General features: G+C 47.2%; 1 protein-coding gene across 1 annotated transcript in view; it reads left to right on the top strand.

Annotated features, from left to right (window-relative positions):
- The first annotated feature begins 446 nt into the window (after positions 1-446).
- The window catches only part of GGNBP2 (gametogenetin binding protein 2), a 668,014-nt gene continuing 648,234 nt past the window's right edge, over positions 447-20,226 (top strand). The window contains exon 1 of the mRNA XM_078679788.1: positions 447-520. Within this exon, the coding sequence (XP_078535914.1) occupies positions 485-520 (36 nt within the window). The 5' untranslated portion in view covers positions 447-484. The remainder of the gene's footprint in view (positions 521-20,226) is intronic.

Genomic DNA, 20,226 nt, shown 5'->3' with positions numbered 1-20,226 from the left:
CTATGGTTACAAATTCGATATATTATACATAAACGGGAGTTTGCTCAACGCAAAGTAGTTTAGCATCGCTCAACTCATGCAATTGGCTGTTTGCTACACAATTTAATTTCTTTTGGTGTGTTTGCATTGCAGGGCAGGAGTAGGTAGCTTTTACAATGCTATAGGTTTTAAATTTGCAAGTCTGAGCTATTAGCATTGTAAATGACAATGTGTTTTATTTATGTTCTGGTTTTCAAAATAGATAAATAAAAGGCATTGTCATTTGTAATGCCAATAGCTTAAACTCTCGCAAATACGAGACCTATTGCATTGCAAATGCTTGTTTTTCCTAGTAATTTTCGTTACAAAATGGACGGACTCGTTCGTGCTGATCTTCGCGGAAGGATAAACCCCGCACAGAAAGGTGAAATTGTGAACATTCCAACTCTTTGTTTACATTCAAAAGTTGTGTTTGAAACCCGAGTGTGCCGAAGAGGAGCGGTCGATGACACGTGGAGCGGTGCCTCGAGCTTTTCATGAGGTAAAGCATCGGATCCGACCCCCATTCTGGTTCGGACTGAGACGGGCAGAAGCCATAAGGGGGAGAAGCGCCGCATTGTTCGGGCTCGGAGTGGAGGGAGGTTAGTTAGTCTGACACTCGCGATGGGAGAAGAGGCCGGTAGCTGACGTGGCAGGCGATTAATCTGTTTTACTGTTTGTTTTGTTGATAGCCTTCAGGATGCAGGGCGGGCCTTGGGGCATGGGGAAGCTGGGCCCAGGCCCTGTGCGCCAGAATTCCGAGGGGCGCAGCACTGGGAGCTGCCTAACTTAATGTTATGGGAACAGCTAGTCCATCCCACTTGGTCTCAACTGGCCCCCGTTAAAAGACGTTGTAATCTGCCCTTAATGCACCTCACCCTAATTGTTAGCCCCCCATTAACTCCCATCTTCCTCTCACATCCAACGTAATGTCCACCCCTCACAACAAACACCAAATTTTCTTTACGCCAAGGGCGCTCTCCAGGTCAATCCGATTTAGGGACCGCCCTGTTTGCAGGAAAACCCCTAAAAATGCACAAAATGTAATATAGTCTGCCCTATTTTCACGTAGACAGCACTTCTCACACATTTAGCTCTAGTCCTGAGGCATCAGCCCTCAAAACACCCACATATCGCTTTCACTCATGAGTTGTCAAATTTACACTGCCATATGTGCCTTTTGTTGTCCTTTAGGACCACAGTGTTAGAAATATGTGGCTCCTAAAAGGTCATTGGAATGTTTTTTGTAATTTTTTCGTACCATATCTATCCTCTGTAACAACCTTCAAATACTGAAGCATATGATTTACTGTCTTTTCTGCCTCACTTGTGTACCTAGAAATCTAGAAATATTCTTTTGTTCAATCTGTTGTCAATAGTGCATCTGTGTATACACTGTGATGAGCATAAAGTAGTTTGTATGACCCATATAGTCCAAATTTCTAAATAGAGCCCCTCAAGTAACCCATTCATGTACCACACAGAAACGACATAATGTTATTCAAGTAACTAATTTCATTAACCCATGCCACGCTTTACTTAAAAAACCTCTCAAGAAGCTTATATCAATTATGCATTTTAGCTTTTCGCCAATAGCTATCCCATAGGTCATGTACTCTGTACGCCACATGTGCCAAAGCATCATATAAATCTCACTCCTGTAAGCATCATGTGCCCCATAAAATCTGTGGTGTGCCATCTCATGTTTCAATATCTAGTTCAAAATGTTGTTTATGTGTTTCTTTTTGTGTCTCAGAATCAGGTCATTTTCTGACACTAGTTCTCTCATAATTCTGATAGTTAGAGCCTGCTTAGCCGGGTAAAGTCAGTGAGCTGAAGATTTACTGCTGATAAATGCGGTGCTCATATCCCAGGAAGATAGGCCCAGGTTTCCAACCGTGTGCTGTCGGCACTGAGTACCATCTATTGGATAATAGTGATATATATTATTTACAAGCATTTAAAAACAGTAAAAGTGCGACATTTAATCTATTGCGATTTTGTAACTTCTGTCATTTGGACACCGTGAAACTATTTGTTTGACTCACAATTTCTTATAATATCTTAGCATTATAATTGCACAAATTAGTCCTTGCAGCAACCTTGCTTTCCAAACTGTTATGTTAACTTACTTGGATCAAGCAGTGCTTGAATTTGAATTTTGAATTTTAAAATATTTGTAGAGCGCTCTTATACCGGAACGGTTTCATGGCGCTAGATAGCTATGGATCAGTGGAGGCGAAGAAGGGGGCTAGGCTGCTACAGATCTGGAGAACAAGAAGGTCTTCAGTGACTTGCGAAATTCCAGATAGGAAGATGACGTCCTGAGAGCAAGCGGGAGTGAGTTCCAAAAGGATGGAGCCAGCACTGCAAATCTAGCCCCCCCGGACTTCTGTTTCCTGAAGCGGGGAACTGACAAGAGGGCCAGGTGGGTGGAACGAAGCTCTCTGGAAGGGAGGTAAGGGGAGATGGCTTCACACAAGAAGACGGGGGCGGTCCCTGATCTAGCCTGATAGGTGATACAGCCCAGCTTAAAGAGGGCCCTCTCCCTCACTGGAAGCCAATGCAGAGACTGCAGCAGGGGGGTCGTGTGGTTGAACCTGGGGAGCCCGTAAATCAGGCGAGCCGCCTGATTTTGAATCAGCTGAAGCCGACGGATCAAGTAGGCCGGCGCGCCATTGTAGATTACATTCCCGTAGTCAAGGCGCGAAAGCACCATGGCCATGAGAATGAGTTTGAGTGCAGCGGCAGTGAAGAAGCGGGAAACCCTTCGGATGATCCGAAGGGAGAAGAAGCAAGCAGGCACCACTGAACTGGTCTGCGCATGGAGAGTGAGCAGGGGATTGATGAAGATGCCTAGGGTTTTGACTTTGGGGACTGGAAGGGGGGGAGGGCCAAGGGAAGGGGGCCAGAAGGAAGAGGACCAGGGACTGCAACCACCCCCCGTCAGGACCAATTCGGTCTTGTCCGGGTTTAACTTGAGGTGGTTGCAGTTCATCCACCCTTGGATAAAAAGCATAACCTTCTGGAAATTAGAGGACGAAGAAGGGGAGGAGGAGAGATTGAAAATAAGTTGGAGGTCATCGGCGTAATTAAACACCGAGACCTCCATCTGCTGCAAAGAAAAAATGAGGGGTGAAATGTATAAATTGAATAGCAAGGGGGACAGGGAAGAGCCTTGGGGGACTCCGCATGTCACCCTCCTAAGTGGAGCAGTGAAGTTGGCAAGATGAACAGCCTGCTCCCTGTCCATCAGAAAAGAACGGAGCCAGGCAAAGGCCGTGCCCCCAATGCCCGCCGCTTCGACACGGGTCAACAAGATGTCATGGTCCACCGTGTCGAACGTGGCGGACAGATCTAACAGGACCAGGGCCTGTGGTCGGCCAGTGTCAATGCCCTCCCTTAGTTGATCCATCACCGACACAACTACCTTCTCGGTAGAGTGCAGCGGGCGAAAGCCCGCCTGGCGGGCGGAAAGGCAGCCCGTGGATTCCACAAAGGAGCTCAGCGACCTGGTGATATGAGCCTCTGAGACCTTTGCGAGGTATGGGAGGAGGGAGATAGGGCGGTAGTTGGCGGGCAGAGAAGGATCGGAGCCTGCCTTTTTCAAGATAGGGATGATGACTGCCGACTTGTGGGCAAGAGGAACAGTACCGGTGCTGAGGGAGTGATTGATGAAGGTGAGTGGAGGAGAATAACAGTTAGAGAAAAGCTCTTTTAAAACAAATGCAGGGCCGATGTCCTGAGGGGAGCACGATTTGATCCGGGCCAGGAGGGGAAGCAAAGTGTCTCGGGTGAGGGGGGGAAACTGAGTAAAAGGAGGGGCGGGGGAGTGGGGGGAGCAGCAGGTAATGCCAGGGATGGTGGGGGGATGTTGGCCTTGATGAGGGCAATCTTCTCGAAGAAGAAGGAATTGAGGGAATTACAAAGTGTTTGGGATGGGGGGATTTTGGGGGTCGCCCTGTCGGAAGCAGCGAGCTCGTGGACAGTGGCGAATATCTCCTTGGGTTGGTTTTCTGCTGCCAAGATTCTGCCAGAAAAGTACTCCGCTTTGGCTTTTAATATATCGCATTTGTAATCCTTCAATGACAAGCAGTAGCTGGCCTTGAGAAGAGGGCAGTAGGTACGGCGCCAGGCGCGTTCGGCTCTACGAGCCGCAAGCTTTTTGTCCCTTAAGGCGGGAGTGAACCATCTGTTGGCCGCATGGGCACGTTTAATGGTCACTCTCTTAAGGGGGACGATGGGGTTGCACGCCTTTAGCAGCCAGTTGTTGATGGCTGAGAGTTGGGTGGAAAGGGGTAAGTCACTAAGCTCCGGACTGGATGCTGCAAGGGAGGAGCAGACCGCAGGAAGGATCGCCTTATCCCACTTTCTGGCCCAGATGTTTTTGGGCAGGGGGGGTTTAGGCGGCCGTCCGAGGTCGGCTGTGAAGGAAATGAGGGAGTGGTCTGACCAGGAACAAGGGGAAATGATTGGAGGGTCGATAGGGATGTTGAGGGACCAAATTTGATCGAGTTGATGGCCTTTAATGTGGGTGGCCATGCTGAGCTGAGGAAGGAAATTTAGGCTAGTGAGCAGAGCCGTAAACTCCTTAGATCTTATGTCTTCAGCTTGGTCATTCGGCCAATAGTTCAGGTCTCCAAGTAGTAAAATTGCAGAGTTGTTCACCACAAGGGTGGCCAGAAGGTCCTCAATAGCGGTTAAAAAGTCAGGGGTAGGCTGGGGCGGGCGGTAAATGAGTACACAGGTTAATGGGACCCCAAAAGAAGTGGAGCGGACTACAAGGCAGTCCACAGCAGGGATCACAGGCGACGGTAGGGTTTGGAAAAGGAAGTCCGCGCGAGTGATCAGGGCAACACCCCCCCCAGTCTTCCCCCCAGAACGATCCTTCCTAATGGCCGAGTAGGTGGAGGGCAGTATGGACAGCAGGCTGGGTAGCGAGTCATCCCTGAACCATGTTTCAGTGAGGAATAACAGGTCAGGCTGACGTGAATCAAGCAGGTGGAATAGCTCGAATTGGTGCCCAACCGCGGACCTGGTGTTAAGGAGGATCGCAGAGGTGGGGGGCTTAGGGTTGTCAGGGGTGCGAAGGGAGGTATAATCGGGCCTGGAAGGCGGCCTGGTGGGAGGAGGGGAGACGTAGGACGACTGTTGGGATGACACACTGGGACATGGTGGTGCGAGGCAGGAATTGCATAGACCAAGTGAGGCAATGCGTTCCAATACTGGAGTTGGTGGGGAGCGGAGGTGCCAAAGGGAGTAAATAGTCGCCGAAGGGTACGTAATAGGTAAATGGGCATAGCGACCGGGCCCGGGCCCCGGCCAGCCGCGGACGGGCGCAGACGGGCTTAACTCTGGCGCGACTCCGGCGCGCCTACGTCGCGCCCGCTGCGCTCGTCCGCTGCGCTGACGCATGGTGGCCGATTAAGTAGTGATGCGATCAGGGGGGAGTGGCTAGGGTGTAACAGGCCGACTACCCAACCCAAAATGGCGCCCGCAGTCGCCGGGGGTCGCCGTTAAGCGGCCAGCCCACGGTGGATTGCTGGCTTCAGGCAGGCTGTCAGGGTAAGTGTGGCGGCTAGAAGTCAGCAGGGCCACTGGAAAAGAATTTAGAGTGCGTTCTCGCTGCTCGTAGTCAGCAGGGTGGGAAGGGGTAGAGAGGCAGATAAAATGCTCTTAATCAGCACAGTGAGACCGAGGTTTAAAATAAAATACTCGCGCTCCAGCAGATGCGCGTGAGCCCGCTGCCACCGGGCTACAAGCTATCGCTGGTGCCAAGGCAAGGAGGATCTTAAGTAGTGATGCGATCAGGGGGGAGTGGCTAGGGTGTAACAGGCCGACTACCCAAACCAAAATGGCGCCCGCAGTCGCCGGGGGTCGCCGTTAAGCGGCCAGCCCACGGTGGATTGCTGGCTTCAGGCAGGCTGTCGGGGTAAGTGTGGCGGCTAGAAGTCAGCAGGGCCACTGGAAAAGAATTTAGAGTGCGTTCTCGCTGCTCGTAGTCAGCAGGGTGGGAAGGGGTAGAGAGGCAGATAAAATGCTCTTAATCAGCACAGTGAGACCGAGGTTTAAAATAAAATACTCGCGCTCCAGCAGATGCGCGTGAGCCCGCTGCCACCGGGCTACAAGCTAGCTTGTTGTGACTTTCTTCTGATAGAGGCTTCTAACTGCGGATTTCTCACCTTTTGAGTATTTAACCAAGCATCAGACTGGATCCAACAACCTTTGATTACCTCTGCACACTGGTAGGTGGTGTTATGTGGCCCCTCCCTGGCACTGTTCCACTCCAGAATTGAAGTGCAGAGCCAATATAGGTGCCACTCCTGCTTCATAATATCAGTTCCTTACTTCCCCCGCCACCAGAGGCGGATCCGGAGCTAGATTTTTGTCTCTTTGAGAACACTTTACCTCAAAAAATTCTAAGCAAAGTAGTATGTAAGGGAAAATGTCACCTCTCAAGACAACACTATTTAAACCTTGTAGGGGCTGTCGCAAGGAAATGTCTGGCATATTCCTTCTAGGTTTGCATATGGTGCCTTTGGGTCAACTCACAACTCCAAGAACTGGAGTGACTGAGTGACAGGGTATCTAAATGACATTTGGGACTGCAAAGTGAAACTCCATCACCAAACATCGGAAGATTCCACGTTGGGACCGGTCCAAGTTCCAAAGGTCGGTCTCAATCCTGGTCCAGAAGTCTGTCCCGAGGACAATCATCATCACACGCCAAATCCTCATGTAAGTCAAATGTAAATGAGACTTGGCCCTTCCTGCTGAGAGTATTATCAGGCCTGTCAGCCTTGGTCCTGAAGATGGTGGACATTAGAGCCAATCTCGCAAATTGTCCTGGCGACACAACCTAAGTTTCCGTATGTGACACTTAGGCAGAGGCAAGAGTTTCACAAAGTCATGCTCCGATCCTTTGGTTCCCTTCCAACAGCCCCTTGTGTGCCTACAGGGCCCCACAGAGCGGAGAGGCCCTCCATTTGGGAGCCTGTCCACGAGTTCACCCCCAACACCAGTTGGACCCTCTGAGCCCACCACCAGGTCCCTACCGGCGCCACTGTCGACTCCAAGTTCAACTTTGATCCCCAGCAGGTCAATACAGACTCCATTGATGCCAGAGAACAAGGCTCTACCCATTGTGGTCTCCAAGTCGGTGTTGTCTTGACCGAAGCCATGCTTGGTATCCATCAAGCCGCTTCCCATGCCCACTCCATCTGAGCCTCTCAGCGTCGCAGTTCTGTGGGATAGACCTCATGCACTGAATTCCCTATTTAGGAGAGACTCTTACAAGGAGAATGATGCAGGAGATAAGTTAAGGCAACCCTACCATGAAGACAACTGTTATGAGAATCTTCAGAATGCCAGTAGCCTCAAAACCGCTCCTCATCGTGACCTAGTCTCACCTCCAGGCCTTGCCACTAGGAAAAGTGACTCCTTTCCACAAGGTTTAAGACTCAAGCTCCCCACCTTGGAGGTCAACACTAATCTGCTAATTGAAATTCTCCAACCAGGACAGACCAATACTGAGTCCTTGTTGCCCTTTAACGCGGCCCTCACCAACTCTCTTTTAGGGGCCTGGGTCAAGCCTTGATCTGGTGCCTCAGTGAATCGCCAGATTGTGGATGGCACTGCCCTGCCCCTGGCAACCCAACCTTTCTGACTCCGTACCCTTCTCCTGAGAGCTTGGTGTTGCAAGCTACAACCAGCAGGACAAACTCAGATGCCTTTCCTACTTCTCCTCCAGATATGAAGTCTAAGAGTATAGAAACGATTGGGAACAGGGTATTTTCTTCCACAAGTTTGTCTTTCCAGTCAGGCAGTGCCAGCTGCCTTTTAGACCACTATTCCCACACTTTGTTACTCTTTAGGTCAAGTTCTCCCTGGGGTTCCAGAAGACTTTCATCCCATACTGACCCAAGCCATACAAATTGCCGCAACGCTTAAAAATTTACTATCTGTTGTTGCTTGGATACCACAGATTCAGCCATTGGCACTAGTGTTGCTATTCGTCGCCACGCCTAATTTAGATCTACAGCCATCTACGGCAGTGTATAGTTGTCCCTTATGGACATGCCCTTTGACGAGACTCACCATTTGTGGAGACAAAATGGACTCTGCCCTGGAACATTTCAAAGAAAGCTGGGCCACAGCATGCTACTTGTGCTTGTCTTCCTCGCCTCGCCAACTGCGCTACCCTTTTCAACCCTTCCGTGGCTCTGGCAGGGGCATCAAATACAGACAACTACTTGAGCCTCAGCAGCGTTCCCAGCCCTTTCACGGTCGAAGCACACACCAATCTAGTGGTTAGGAACAGTGTGGGAGCAGAGACCCCAAATTTCACTGTAGCTCATTATTTCCATCACCTCAAAATGTAGCTCTGGCAGCTCGGCTCCTGCACCGTTGATCTAGAGATAAGGCACCATCCTGTTCGACATAAAGCCCAACAAATTACCAGAATAATAAAAGTGACTGAATTCTAGATCAATGAAAGTTTATGGGATTTATTACAAATCTCAAAATAGATAGTACAGCGGAAAACAAAGTATATGCCATGACGGCTCAGATACAGAGTACCTTGTCAGAAATCTGAATTATTCTAAGTCCCAATAAGAAACAAAAAGTCACAAAGACAGCATCCCTAATAGAATGGGAAGTCTCTAAATAAATTTATAAAGTCCCTAATAATAAAGAGAAGTCAATAAAGTAACCTGACAGTCTCCAGAGAAACAGCACAATCATCTGGCCTACCCTCAAAACTATAGGTATTTATACCCATTTTATCAACAGGCAAAAACCGCAAAATCAGCATTGTATGAATAGTGATAACACAGATTGGACTAATCAGAGTGATGATCATCATAAAAATAATCAGAACACTAACCCATTTCTAGAGTAGAGGGATTCTTGCATTAGCTTCCACAGCAACAGCGCAGTCCGAAGATCTACAACATAATATGAAACATTTTCAAAGATTCATACAACAGTACTCTAGCAATCTTGCATCAGAACTTCCAGCGGAAATGTCCTTCAGAATGTTACATTAGGAACAAGAAGAAAGTTTAATTCACAATATTTACCCTTTAAAGAAAATAACCAATTGTGTCACAATGTCCTGGGCTCTGCAAAACAGCGAGTAGGTAAGACACGCAGGGTGACATTGATTGGGAGGGTTAATGAGCAGAGACAAAAATTAACAGAACACAAAAACAGCATCCATTTTTAATAAAACAGTGTTTCTATGAAAATGTGACATAACTAAACTATATTAATAGACACACTTCTAAGCCTCTAAATAAAATTGTTTCAAGTGCAACATTATTAATTAATTGGTTACGATTATATGCACTCTAATAATCATTAGTAATAAAAAATAATTTGTCACACAAAATTGCACATTTAAAAAGAGCATGCCAGTCAGTCTGCAGTTACCCCGCACGTCCTCCTTCATGGTTCCACTTGCCAAGCCCTTTTAAGCATGCCCTGGGGCAAGCTACCTGTTTACATGTAGCATCTAATGATTTTTGCCACCTCAGGCTGGCAGGCCATGACATTGTACTGGTGGGTCCTGCAGATTGCTCAGAAGGGTTATGCCTTACCCTTTCTAGGCAGTTCCACCACACCTTCCACCATTCTTGGAACGACTGACGGAGAACCATCTCTCCATCTTATGGTAGGAAGTGCAAGCCCTTTTGACCAAAGGGGCTTTTGAGAAGGTACCCTCATCCAAAATGGGTCAATGGGTCATGGTTGATACTCCTACTACTTCCTGGTGCCAAAGAAGGACGGAGTCCGTTGTCACATTTTACATCTGCGCCCTCTCAACACCTTCCTTCGGAAGAACCAATTCAGTATGCTCACTCTGGCTCAGGTCCTGTCTACCCTTCATCCCTGAGACTGGAGTGTAGCGTTGGAACTAAATGACACTTATTTCACATCCCGTTCTGCGGGCCGATAGGTGCTATTTGTTGTTCATGGTGAGACGGGAGCATTTTCCGTTTTCTGTGTTCCCTTTGGTCTCACCAGTACCCCTTGGTGGAAGCACATTTCCGGAGGCCAGGGGTTCCAGTCTTTCTCTGTTTTGACAGCTGACTGCTAATGGCAGGCTTGCCCCAGAAGTCTTCACTCAACTCCAGACTACTCCGAACTTCCTGACATCTTTGAGGTTCACTATGGACGTGCTGAGGACACACCTGACTCCTGTTTAGACACTCCCTTTCATCTGAACCATTCTGGATATGGTCAGGTTTCGTACCTTCCACCCTGAAAGGAGAGTCTAAGACATTTATGTTATGATGACAAACTTTCAGCCTCTGTTCTTGATTTCAGTGGGTTAGACTCTGAAGCTGCTAGGACTGATGGCTCCTGCCTCCTGCTGGTCAAGCATGCCAGGTGGCATATGTGGGCAATGTAGTGGGATCTGAAGTCTCAGTTGGCCCAACATCAAGGGGATCTCTCCGACCATGTCCAGATCTCTGAGTAGACTGGCAAGGATCTGCAGTAGTGGTTGCTCAACCATGATTGTGTCTGTCGTAGATCCCTCTCCCTACCTCACCCAGAGCTTACAGTAGTGGCTTTTGCATAGCTTCTGTGTTGGGGCGGCTTCCTGGGAGAGGTGGAGAACGGAGGTCTCTGGTCTCCCATTAAGGCTCAGCTCAACCTCAACCTTCTGGAGATGAAGACCATCCACGTTTCCTTGAAATCCTTCCTGCTTTCCATCCAGGCAAGGCTGGCGCAGGAGCTCACAGACAACACCACAGCCATGTGGTATTGTAACAAACAGGGCGGGTAAGGCCAGGGTGTGTAAGGACCCTATGCCAGGAAAGACTACTTGTCTGGAAACGGCTGACCATCAAAGAATCTTCCTGGTAGTGAGCCGCCTTGTGAGATCTTTGAACGCCAAAGCAGACAAAATCAGCTGCTGATGTGTGCTTGCCACACTTTATTAACCTACCTACCTCAACTGTTAAGCGCTCTGAACCCCTCCTGGGTCTTGTTCGCGCTATACAAAACTTTATAAATAAATAAATAAGTGTCTGTTACACCTGGAGGTGGTGCAAGGTCTCTTCCATGCTCGAGTAGTACTTTTGCTCCATCTCTTCGCCATCTCCGAGAACGTGCAATGTCAACAGTTCTGTACTGTTGAGATCCTAAAGTATCTCTCACTCTCTCTCAGAGATGTGTTCTGCCTACATTGAGACCCAGGACCTTCTGTTTGCTTTCCCACCAATACCTCTCATACCCAGAGTTGTAAAGAAGATGAAAAATGACCGGACCCAAGTCATCTTAGTGACCCAGGATTGTGAATTAAGAGTATGGTATCCAGAGCTGAAGAGCATGAACATCTGTCCTCCAATTAGGCTGCTCCTCTGGGGGGATCTGCTATCACAGTAACATGGCAGAGTGTTACAACCGGCCCTCCACAATTCACTCTTTTATGCTTGGAGACTGTGTGGTAATAGCTGAACACCTTTGACCTTCCTCCAGAAATGATTGATGTCATCTTGGCGTCCCTCGACAAAAACTGTATATGCCTGTCTTTGGGAAAGATTGTGGTCTGGTGTGGCACATGACAGACAGACCCCCTCCAGGCCAAGTTGTCTAATGCTTTGTTTGTTCTCTCCCTGGAAAGGCGTTGCTTTCGGCACAGTCAAAGGGTACCTTTCGGCTCTTTCGGCCTTCTTACAGTTACCGGACTAGACCTCTTTATTGAAATCATCTGTTGTGCTGAATTTTTTTTAAAGGACTTGTTTTTTCCTTCTACCTTTGTAATGCCACAGTGAGATCTTAACCTGGTTTGATGTGTACTCCCTTTGAGCCTTTCTCAGATCTCCTTTGCAACTTCTCACCCTCAATACAGTGTTCCTCGTTGTCATAGCATCGGTGTAGGGAGGTAAGTGAGCTCCAAGTTCTTTGGGCAACCTGCTGTATACCCCCTTCTTCTCAGACAAACTAGGTCTGCAGACTATGGCATCCTTTTTTCTCAAATTAGTGATGACTTTCCATGTTGGTCGAACCATTACATTACCAGTGTTCTATGCTCTGTCTCCCCCCCTGAAAGAGAATGAGAGACTCCATCCCCTTGATCCTAAAAAAGTGCAAAGCTTTTACATTAATCATACCAGGGAACTCCAAGTGGACAATCAGTTCTTTGTGGGATTTTGGAAACAAAGAAGGGAAAAGCCATGCAGAAAAGGACAATCTCTCACTGGATGGTGCTCTGCATAAAGATCTGCTATGCACTTGCCAAGAAGGAGCCCCCAGAAGGGTTAAAGGCTCATTCCATTAGAGCTAAGGCTTCTACCACTGAAGGGCCTTTCCTGGACATTTGCCTGGCAGCTATTTGGGCGTCCCTCCACCTGTTCTCGAACCACTACTGTCTGGACAGCCAAGTTCACCAAGAGGGGCATATTGCCCTCTTGGTACTACAGGACTTTTGGTTTGAGCCGATTCGCAGGCCCACCTCCGAATAGGAATTGCTTTGGTATTTATTCAAAAGGTGATGAATCTGTGGTTAGAAGGCTCTAATAGAAGAACAAGTTACTTCCCTTTGTTAACCCTGTTGCTGGTAGAGACTCTATCTGAGCTCAGATTTCTTACCAACCCTCCCCATTTTATGAATTGGATTCCCAGGTCTAGGAATCTAAACTTTGTTTGATGCCAATTTGGTGTTGGGACTCTGGCTGGGGAGTTGCGTTTAGGGGAGTGGACCATCTCAAAAGCAACTGAGGTCAGCGTACAGGAGTGGCACCTTTTTTGGTCCTCAGTCATTTCCGAAACAGAATGGTGTCACGTAGAGATGTGCAGAGATACTTCTCAAAAGTTTCAGAATCGAGTCTGATGCCTGGTGAAATATTCAAAATGTGAGGAATCTGCGATTAGGTAGAGTCTGTACCAGAGAAAGCGATACTGAAGGTAACTAACTTGTTTATTAGAGCTAAAGTATCATATCACACTTCAGGTAGATGTGCCTAATTTGGACCTAGTATTATCCTTCATTTGTGTACAAATAAAAACGAGCTAGAGAGCCATAGAGTAGGAAGTAAAAAAACACCAATTAATGCATTTCTCTCTACTTCTATGTGTTCTGGCATGCTTTCTTGCTGCATGAATGTAGAGGAAAGTCAGTTTGTAGTTACGTCTGAGGGAAGCCAGTTTTCTTTCTCCAGTAGTATCAGGAGACAAAGCAACACTTGTCCCACACAAAAAGGAGGAGCCTTTCTTTAGCATTGTGAAACTGATCCATTGCTCCCTTCTTGTAAAGTGGGGAAAGATGAAAAAGGGGTGGTGATTGTATGTAATTGTTGCTTGCAAAAGAAGCATTCTGATTTTCTGTCTAGCGCCCAGTATTCCACTCAGGGTGCTAATATAGCTCTATAGCCACCCTCAGGGCGCTTTACCTGTTATAACAGGCTCTCTCCCCAAGTTATAGCCTCTAGCCACAGGAGAGTGCCTCTAACGATTGAGAGAGAATTATAATCTGGGGCAGATTTGCTATAACTCTGTTAGAAATTTCCACTCACTGAATGATCCAGAATGTTCTAAATTAATGATCATTTAAATGAGCATGTCAATTAATGATCATTTAGTTGTACAGAAATAGTAATAAGCTACAGTTTAATATTTAAATGGGGTATGTGATGACCAACCACTCAAATTTGTTGTATATTTAATAGGTTCATTTTTACAAATGGTGAAAATGCATTGGTTATTAATCTGGAAATTCCACTCTAAGCACAATATCTCCTTCCTAAAGTCGGATCATTTTTAATGATGTACTGTCACCCAGTTTGTGGAACCAGTATAGAATATCTTTCAGGTAATACATTAAACAGGCTGGCAGGCATTTTACAATCCAAACTTTACATTTTCCTGCTTTTCTAATAATACGTGCTGTGCAGGGTTCCCCATCTGCTGATTTTCTCTTGGTTATTTGTCTGAGAACTTGGCTTTTAAGCACCATAAAGCCCTATTAAAAAACAGAAGGAAACCATTCCCCCTTTTTAGGCTTCGCCTAGCGAAGGCTGCGCTTGCGCAGTCTCCGCTGGGAGAAACTGATGTTTTCAGAGAATGGGGCTTGAACCCGCGCCTCTTCTCCATTGGCTGGCCTCGTAAATGCTGGCCAGCCATTGGAGGAGAGGGCCGTCACTCAGTTCAAGCCCCGTCTTTTTCGAATTCGGGGGCGTGTTTTTTGCAGTTTTTCACTCTGTGACAACATCCGTCACTCAACTGCAAAAACCACGCCCCGAATGCGAAAATGGCGGCGCTTTTCTTATGCCATTTCGGCCCGACCGCCGCCGGAACAAGTCGTCGAGTCCTCCGCCCCAGCCGGTGAGTACTTGCTTTTCTGCCCCCCCCCCCTGTTCCTCGTTCTGCTCGCTGCTCGCTTTTCGGCCCCCCCACCCCCCTGTTCCTCGTCCCGCTCGCTTTTCCGGACCCCCCACCCCCCTGTTCCTCGTCCCGCCAGCTTTTTCGGCCTCCCCACCCCCCTGTTCCTCGTCCCAGCTCGCTTTTTCGGCCCCCCCACCCCCCTGTTCCTCGTCCTGCTCGCTTTTTGGCACCCCCACCCCTCTGTTCCTCATCCCGCTCGCTTTTTGGGTGCTTGGTAACCTGTAGCCTGAGAGACACGCAGCATCGAGGAGATTACTAACTTCTTCACTCCTCCCGCTAACCTTGGGGTCAGAACTTAACAATGATCAATTGCATGTGACTATTAACATGGAGAAAATGACTACAGAAAATATGTTGAACCTTAGGGCACGTACTCTTGAGCGAGCGTTGCAAGGTAGCAGTAGGGTTAAAGGTCTGCAAGTTATACTGATCTCTGAAGCACGTACATCCACTCAGAGAGCGTTCTTGGCGGCAGTGGAACCTTTGACCTGCAGACTAAAGCCATATTTTTGCAACGACAAGCTGAGCTACCTTATTGCAATTACAATTAATTCACATACAAAGGCATATCTCCGCAGTACACACATTTATCTTAGTTAGCGGTAAGTGCTGTTTTCCTATGTTTGGAACCCGTAAAGTGCAGGCCTCGTGCATATCTCAACTGCGAGCCCCTTGATGGATATGCAGCAGTTAGACGAACCCCCTGAGCCATTTCACTAGTTGGAGCACGCCCACTCCTGTGTAACCCGTTTTACTAGTTGATCAAATGCGACAAATGTAACCCCCCCCCCCCCATGAGACGGCCATGGATTTCCTGGTTCAATGCATGCATTCAACTGACTGCTCGTGTTTATTTTAGGAATATAATCGTCTGGTGTTTGCATACAGACCCTTTCAAAGTTGAGTGCAGCTGGTGATTCCTGGGCAGCTTCTCTGCATTTTATGCAAATCCGGAATTCTAGCGACTTGTTGAGGCTTTCCTGGTGAGCAGACTTCCCTCGGTGGAGTGACAGGGCACTTGAGACATTAAAGGGGAAGTGTCGCCCAACTGTTTTAATTTTCGGCAAAAAGCTTACCAAAGTGACTGCAGGTATCTCTTAGTTTAAAAATACTTATTCGTATACCATTTTTTGATTGTCTTTTTAAAGCAAGGTTGTATTTTGGCTGTCGTGACCCTTTCCCGACTAAGTGTGACCTCAGTCAGTCTCTGGTTGAACCCGTGATGCCCCTCGGAAGGGAGGGGCAGGTCGCTTAGAGTCTGTGAACTGGAGGTGGCCTTGTCTTATTATTAACCTCCGTCTATTCCAGGCACTTGAACCTCAACTCACGGTACTAGTAATGTTGACGCCTGCGCCGCTGTGATGTTGTTTTAGACCCTGGTCAACCCATTCCGCCGCTGCCTATATGGCCCGTTCAACTGAACTCATTCAGTTGTGTGTGTGTGGCTCTGTGTGTGTGGGGGCCGTAGTGTGTGGCTCTGTGTGTGTGGTGCTCTGTGTGTGTGTCTGGGGCGCTCTGTGAGTGTGTCTGGGGCGCTCTGTGTGTGTGTCTGGGGCGCTCTGTGTGTGTGTGTCTGGGGCGCTCTGTGTGTGTGTCTGGGGCGCTCTGTGTGTGTGTCTGGGGCGCTCGGTGTGTGTGTCTGGGGCGCTCTGTGTGTGTGTCTGGGGCTCTGTGTGTGTGTGTGGGGCTCTGTGTGTGGGGGGCTCTGTGTGTGTGTGTGCGGCTCTGTGTGTGTGGGGGGGGCCTCTGTGTGTGTGTGTGGGGCTCTGTGTGTGTGGGGCTCTGTGTGTGTGTGGGGGGGGCGCTGTGTGTGTGTGGGGCTGTGTGTGGCTGTGTGTGTGTGTGGCTGTGTGTGTGTGGGGCTGTGTGTGTGTGTGGGGCTGTGTGTGTGTGTGAGGCTGTGTGTGGGGGCTCTGTGTGTGTGTGGGGGGGCTCTCTGTGTGTGTGGCTCTGTGTGTGTGTGTGGCTCTGTGTGTTTGTGTGTGGGGCTCTGTGTGTGGTGCTCTGTGTGTGTGTCTGGGGCGCTCTGTGAGTGTGTCTGGGGCGCTCTGTGTGTGTGTCTGGGGCGCTCTGTGTGTGTGTCTGGGGCGCTCTGTGTGTGTGTCTGGGGCGCTCGGTGTGTGTGTCTGGGGCGCTCTGTGTGTGTGTCTGGGGCTCTGTGTGTGTGTGGGGCTCTGTGTGTGGGGGGCTCTGTGTGTGTGGGGGGCCTCTGTGTGTGTGTGTGTGTGTGGGGCTCTGTGTGTGTGGGGCTCTGTGTGTGTGTGGGGGGGGTGCTGTGTGTGTGTGGGGCTGTGTGTGGCTGTGTGTGTGTGTGGCTGTGTGTGTGTGGGGCTGTGTGTGTGTGGGGGGGCTGTGTGTGTGCCTGTGTGTGAGGCTGTGTGTGGGGGCTCTGTGTGTGTGTGGGGGGGGGCTCTCTGTGTGTGTGGCTCTGTGTGTCTGTGTGGCTCTGTGTGTTTGTGTGTGGGGCTCTGTGTGTCTGTGTGTGGGGCTATGTGTGTGTGTGGGGGGGGCTCTGTGTGTGTGGGGCTCTGTGTGTGGGGCTCTGTGTGTGTGTGGGGGGGCTCTGTGTGTGTGTGGGGGTGGCTCTGTGTGTGTGTGGCTGTGTGTGTGTGTGGCTGTGTGTGTGTGGGGGGTTGTGTGTGTATGGCTGTGTGTGGGGCTGTGTGTGGGGGGGCTCTCTGTGTGTGTGTGTGTGGGGGGGCTCTGTGTGTGTGTGTGGGGGGGGCTCTGTGTGTGTGTGTGTGTGTCTCTGTGTGGGTGGGTGCAAATGCAATCGGTCTTGCATTTGCGAGAGATTAAGCTATTAACATTGTAAATGACAATGCCATTTATTTATCTGTTTTCAGAACCAACACATAAATAAAAAAATTGTCATTTACAATGCCAATTGCTCTAACTTTGGCAAAGGCGAGACCGTTGCTTTGTAAAGGCTTGTTAAGCACATGATACTGTTTAGGCGTGAACACGAATTAGTGCCTTTCTCAATTTATTTCTCTAGATTGTAGACTTGAGCCCATCGATTAAAAACTCTGTACTATCTATATGCGCAGTATGATTCCCAGAATTTAAAGGTATATGGGCAGTCTGAAAGTTATTCTCCCAAACTACTCAGTATGTAAAATGTAGTAGCTCTACCCCGTGAGGTTCTTCTTGGTTCTGTTAGTGTGTAATAGTCTGTCACATTATACACACATACATATTTTTGAGTACATTGTAGTAGGAAATACTCTCCATTCCAAAGGATTGGGTGTGTAGTCAGTGTATATAGGCTTATATCTTAAAACCTAAACTATACACATTAAAGTAAAATCTAATGTGTTCAGGATTTACTGATTAAACCTGTCAGGCACACCTACGGTTTTACCTTGATTTCCTTGTTAAGACGTGTTAGCATCTCAGAGGATTCTGATGGGACATACCTAGGCTTTCCTGTTTTCAGTTTCTATTTTTGGTAAAATCTGGTGGGGTTTATTCAGTGTTTTCAATACCTTAAAAAACAGTGTTTATCAGTGGTTACAAATTTTCGCGCCATTAAAAACAACAGAAACAGTGTTTTTCCGGTGTTTATGAAACATTTTGCTTTTATTATTGCTTGCTTGCTTCCTGCACTGACAGTGCATGAGTATAGACAATGTGCATACAGGGTGTATGAGGTTCAAATACATTTTTTAAAATCAAACCTATTGTAGTGCACCATACAGTACTTCTTTAGTGAGCCTTTTGTCATGCGCACTTGCTCTTTCCTTCCCATGTAAACATTTATCTGTGAAAAGGCCCTCTCAACGTTGGCACTTGAGACAGGCAACTTAAAAACAGCCTGTTCACAATTTGTTATCTCTGGCCACTGACATAGCTTTCCATTCCAATACTGGTGCACCTGATGATTGCGATTCTCTGGGACAGGTTCTGCAAATTATGCGTTGAACTGGGTGCATATGCCCTCAGTTAATGAAGCGGTAAAAAATTAAGCAGTTCTTTACAATGTCTGGAGAAAATTCCTATTTACTTAAAGGATCTAGAACTTGTACAGAGTACCTCAATGAGGCTTTATTGACTTCAAATGCCATGGTTGGCGAAGGGACATTTCGATTCATGATTGCCAGCCATTTCTCATGCACTGTAAAATGAAATTTCCTGAATTTCTCCTCAACATTATCTTTGCTTACCAAGTGGCAAGAATTCTAACATGGAACATGTTACAGTGCCAAAGTGACTAAAAGTGTCGCCTAGCCAACTCACAAGGAGATGTTTCACATCTACTCTAATTACGCTGAACACTTGGTAGACAAGGGTGGTTTCAGACTCAAGTTTTTTTATTATGTTCACCACAGCAAACATGTTTTCCTGTAAAAATCTAAGAATGCAGAAGAGTGTACTTCTTTTCACATCAGTATAAATATGCAACCAAAGATTCTCACATTTCTTGACTTTTGACATCACTAAGCACAAATTCTGGAAACGGTTTCCACATGGATAATATAGCATTCACGGCCTCTAGGACTGGGAATCACTGGCTAAATGACACAGTTGGGATTACTCTTTCATTGATGCCGCACAAAGCACAAAAGAAGAAATATTTTCATTTTAGTTCCCGCGCATAATGAAACAGAGCACCAGAATGGACTACAAAGTCAATAGCATTTTTCATTAACTCTGAAGATTGTAAAGATACTTTCAGTATACCATCATGCAAATGGCAAGAATCTCTTACAGGGAAGCACTTGAGCTCAGGTATTGATTTTGACAGGTTATCACGCAACTTTTTCATATACGTAGCTGAATTACTACAAATACAAACAATATCCTCACATCTTTGTTAAACTTGGTAAGACCTTTTAGCAGCAGCATTCCAGGTGACACTGCGTTCCATATTTTCCAAACATCTGGTGTCATGTTTTCTCAACTATCCCAGATGCTTGGTGACAGCACTCTTTTCACATATAACTGCCACTACACCTTGCATTGAATGTTTAAAGCCTAGGGTGTTTGGCAATTCACCTACTATCAACAATGACTTGCTAGAAAAGGGGGCTGATGTATCAAAGGTTTTCACCCATTCTTTGTCTGTGGGTAAATGGTTTTCACCCATTCTTTGTCTGTGGGTAAATCTGATGGTACATATTGGGAAAGATTTGTATGAAACCAGCCATTTTACTAATCAGTGAAAGAATCAATGCATTTTCTGATTCTCTACAGTTTATAAAATAATTAAATAAGACCTAAAACATGCTTCTAAACCCTGTATCATTAGACCGAAGACCAGAAGAAACAATATTTTAGTGCCATCCCTAAACAAAAAAACTCAATCAGAATAATGTTAGCCCAGTCTTTCTTGCTGCTGCCTTATGTAATAAAGTTACATTGTATCGACCTCTTCAGGAAGAAATAAAAATGACTATTTCACTCACCTTTTCTTTTCTTTGAATGGCATTTAGTTTGTGGTTGGGAAGGTGTTTTTTCAGTGTTTATGTGTTTACACTGGTGAGGTCTATTTTCCTTTCGGTGGGGTTGTATCAGTTATAATAGGTTTAAACCTAAAACCGGACAGCCTAGACATACCTTTTAGCTTTGAGCAAATAAAATGTTATTTTTTACCTCAGTTGGACCATTTTGCCTACTTTTGTGCAAGGCTTACTGAAAGATGTGTCACTTTAGCCCTATAGACCTGTTTCTTCCCACACACTCCACAACCATATAGTGATGTAACTGTTACTAGGCAGTGGCAAACTTTAACACAACTGTTAAGTTCCCGGGTCCGTTTCGGATTCATCCCTAAATTGTTTCTAAAGGTTTGTGTATCTTTGAGTAAACTTT

This window comes from Lissotriton helveticus, chromosome 3_1, assembly GCF_964261635.1.
Source record: "Lissotriton helveticus chromosome 3_1, aLisHel1.1, whole genome shotgun sequence".
Classification (NCBI taxonomy): Eukaryota; Metazoa; Chordata; class Amphibia; order Caudata; family Salamandridae; genus Lissotriton; species Lissotriton helveticus.
Note: the sequence above shows the minus strand (reverse complement) of the source record. Positions and strands in the feature narration are given on the sequence as shown.